General features: G+C 33.5%; 1 protein-coding gene across 1 annotated transcript in view; it reads left to right on the top strand.

Moving 5' to 3' along the window:
- The first annotated feature begins 1,119 nt into the window (after positions 1 to 1,119).
- Positions 1,120 to 1,944, top strand: part of LOC100813941 (uncharacterized) — a 5,906-nt gene continuing 5,081 nt past the window's right edge. The window contains 1 exon segment of the mRNA NM_001253334.1: positions 1,120 to 1,456. Coding sequence (NP_001240263.1) covers positions 1,310 to 1,456 — 147 coding nt within the window. The 5' untranslated portion in view covers positions 1,120 to 1,309.

A 1,944-nucleotide genomic window follows, 5' to 3' on the forward strand; every position in this document is an offset into this window, starting at 1 on the left:
ATACTTTACTATACCCCAAAGATCAAGCAATCCAATGCACCCAACAACTTAGCAACAAAAGTTGTGGTGGATTTCAAGTGGACCAAGTTTCTTCAGAAACCTTTGACCCATTCTCCATCAGAACCCCGCACCAAGCCTCCAATTTTTGTTTGGACTCTTCTTCAGACCGAAAGAAGACAAAAAAAATATCCTTTTATGTGCTACACCTTTTAATAGATAAGGATGAAAAATTGTGTAAGAATAGAATATAAAATATACAAATTAGAGAGAAAATAAAATAAGATGTAAAAAGAAGGAGTATAAAAGAATTGAAACCTGATAAAGGGCTACCGATGAACATTGAGTAGGTTAAAAGAAATCACACTCTTTTAATACGAATAAAACAGTACATATAACTAAGGGATGAATCTTATATCACAAATTAATTTTTGGATATTTAAATTAAACTAAATTCAAATTTTATCAGCCTGCTTGTTTTCAGGCTGTTAATAAATCACCTAAATATACATAAATGTTATAAATTTTATGCTCAAAAGGTGAAATGTTTTAGCTCTTTTGATTTGTGTAACTGAAGAACAATTCTCAACTTTGGTCAAATTAACTCATGAATTAATTGAAATAGTTTATAAGCTATTAAAATGTTACCTTACTAAACTAGTATTCTTAACTGATATTATTATTTATTAGGATATTAGTGAAGAAATGAAGAGGAAAAAATATTTATTATAGAGATTATATAAGAGTGTGTAAAAATAATTATGGACAAGTAATTTGCTGTATTTCAATAATTTTTTTATTCTTTAATGAATATTGTAAGAACACTTATTAACATTTTTAAAATTTAATATTGAATTAATTAATATATAACCACTTATGTGGTCTCATTATGCAAGTTGTTGCTATTGGCTGCCAAACTGGGATGACCAAACAGACCAAGTGATCTAAAGAAAACAAAAGACCTTGGCAACAGTGTTTTCTTAATTGTTAGCACCTAAGCAGAGTTTAAAGGTATGAAAGGGACAGCAAGAGAGAAGAAAGAAAAAAAAGGCTCGCCTTTTGATGGCCTATATAATTTCGATTTCGATGGGTGCGCGGAGCACATGTAGAAAGAGAAAGGGCTTTTTTGAGTAATAGGATTATTATCAGTGAAAAGAGTTCCCTTTTTTCTCTGTAAATAAAAGGGTTGTTGTTATTATTATTATTGCCTAGTGTTTGTTTTCAGATCTGTGTCGTATTATTAAGCAGAACAAGCAAGGGTGCAAAGTGGGGGTGTTTTTTTCGCTGGATGAGTGGTAGCTGACACTCACTTATGGCGTCTGAAACGGCGTCGTCGGCGGATGAAGAAACCGTTGTTGTTGTTTCGGCTGCTGCGGGTGCAGGAGGAACTGATAAGAGAGGCAAGCACCGGATTCTTGCCGAACTGAAGCGTCTCGACCAAGAATCCAAGTTTCTTCAGGTTACTTAACTACACTTTTTTTTCTGTTTTTAAATTTCTTCAATTTTGGCAATGTAGCAGAATTAGCAATTTCTGACTCTTTTTTGTATATAGTGTGCATGCGGATGTTTAGGTTTGATAAAGAAAACAAAAGGACTATTTAACGATATTTGTGTGTTAAGTGCAACAAAATATGATTTTTTTTGGATTTTGGGTTAACGTAGGAGCACCATTTTGATCTGGTTTCTTTCTCGCAATGCATGTTTGGCTTTACAGAATTACAGTCCCCCCCCCCCCCCAACACCAAAGAAAGAGAAGGAGGATAACAGAGAATATAATGATGAAAGAAGCGTAATTTTGTTTTTGATTTTGCTAGTTATTTACATATGTAATAATGCCTGCTCTAGGAATATTCGTTAACTGAATTGGTTATGGATGCTTCCTAGCGGAGACAACTAGAATCTAACGATACTTCACTGTCGGTCAGCTCTCTTCATTTGCATCGCGTA

This window comes from Glycine max, chromosome 10 (assembly GCF_000004515.6).
Source record: "Glycine max cultivar Williams 82 chromosome 10, Glycine_max_v4.0, whole genome shotgun sequence".
Classification (NCBI taxonomy): Eukaryota; Viridiplantae; Streptophyta; class Magnoliopsida; order Fabales; family Fabaceae; genus Glycine; species Glycine max.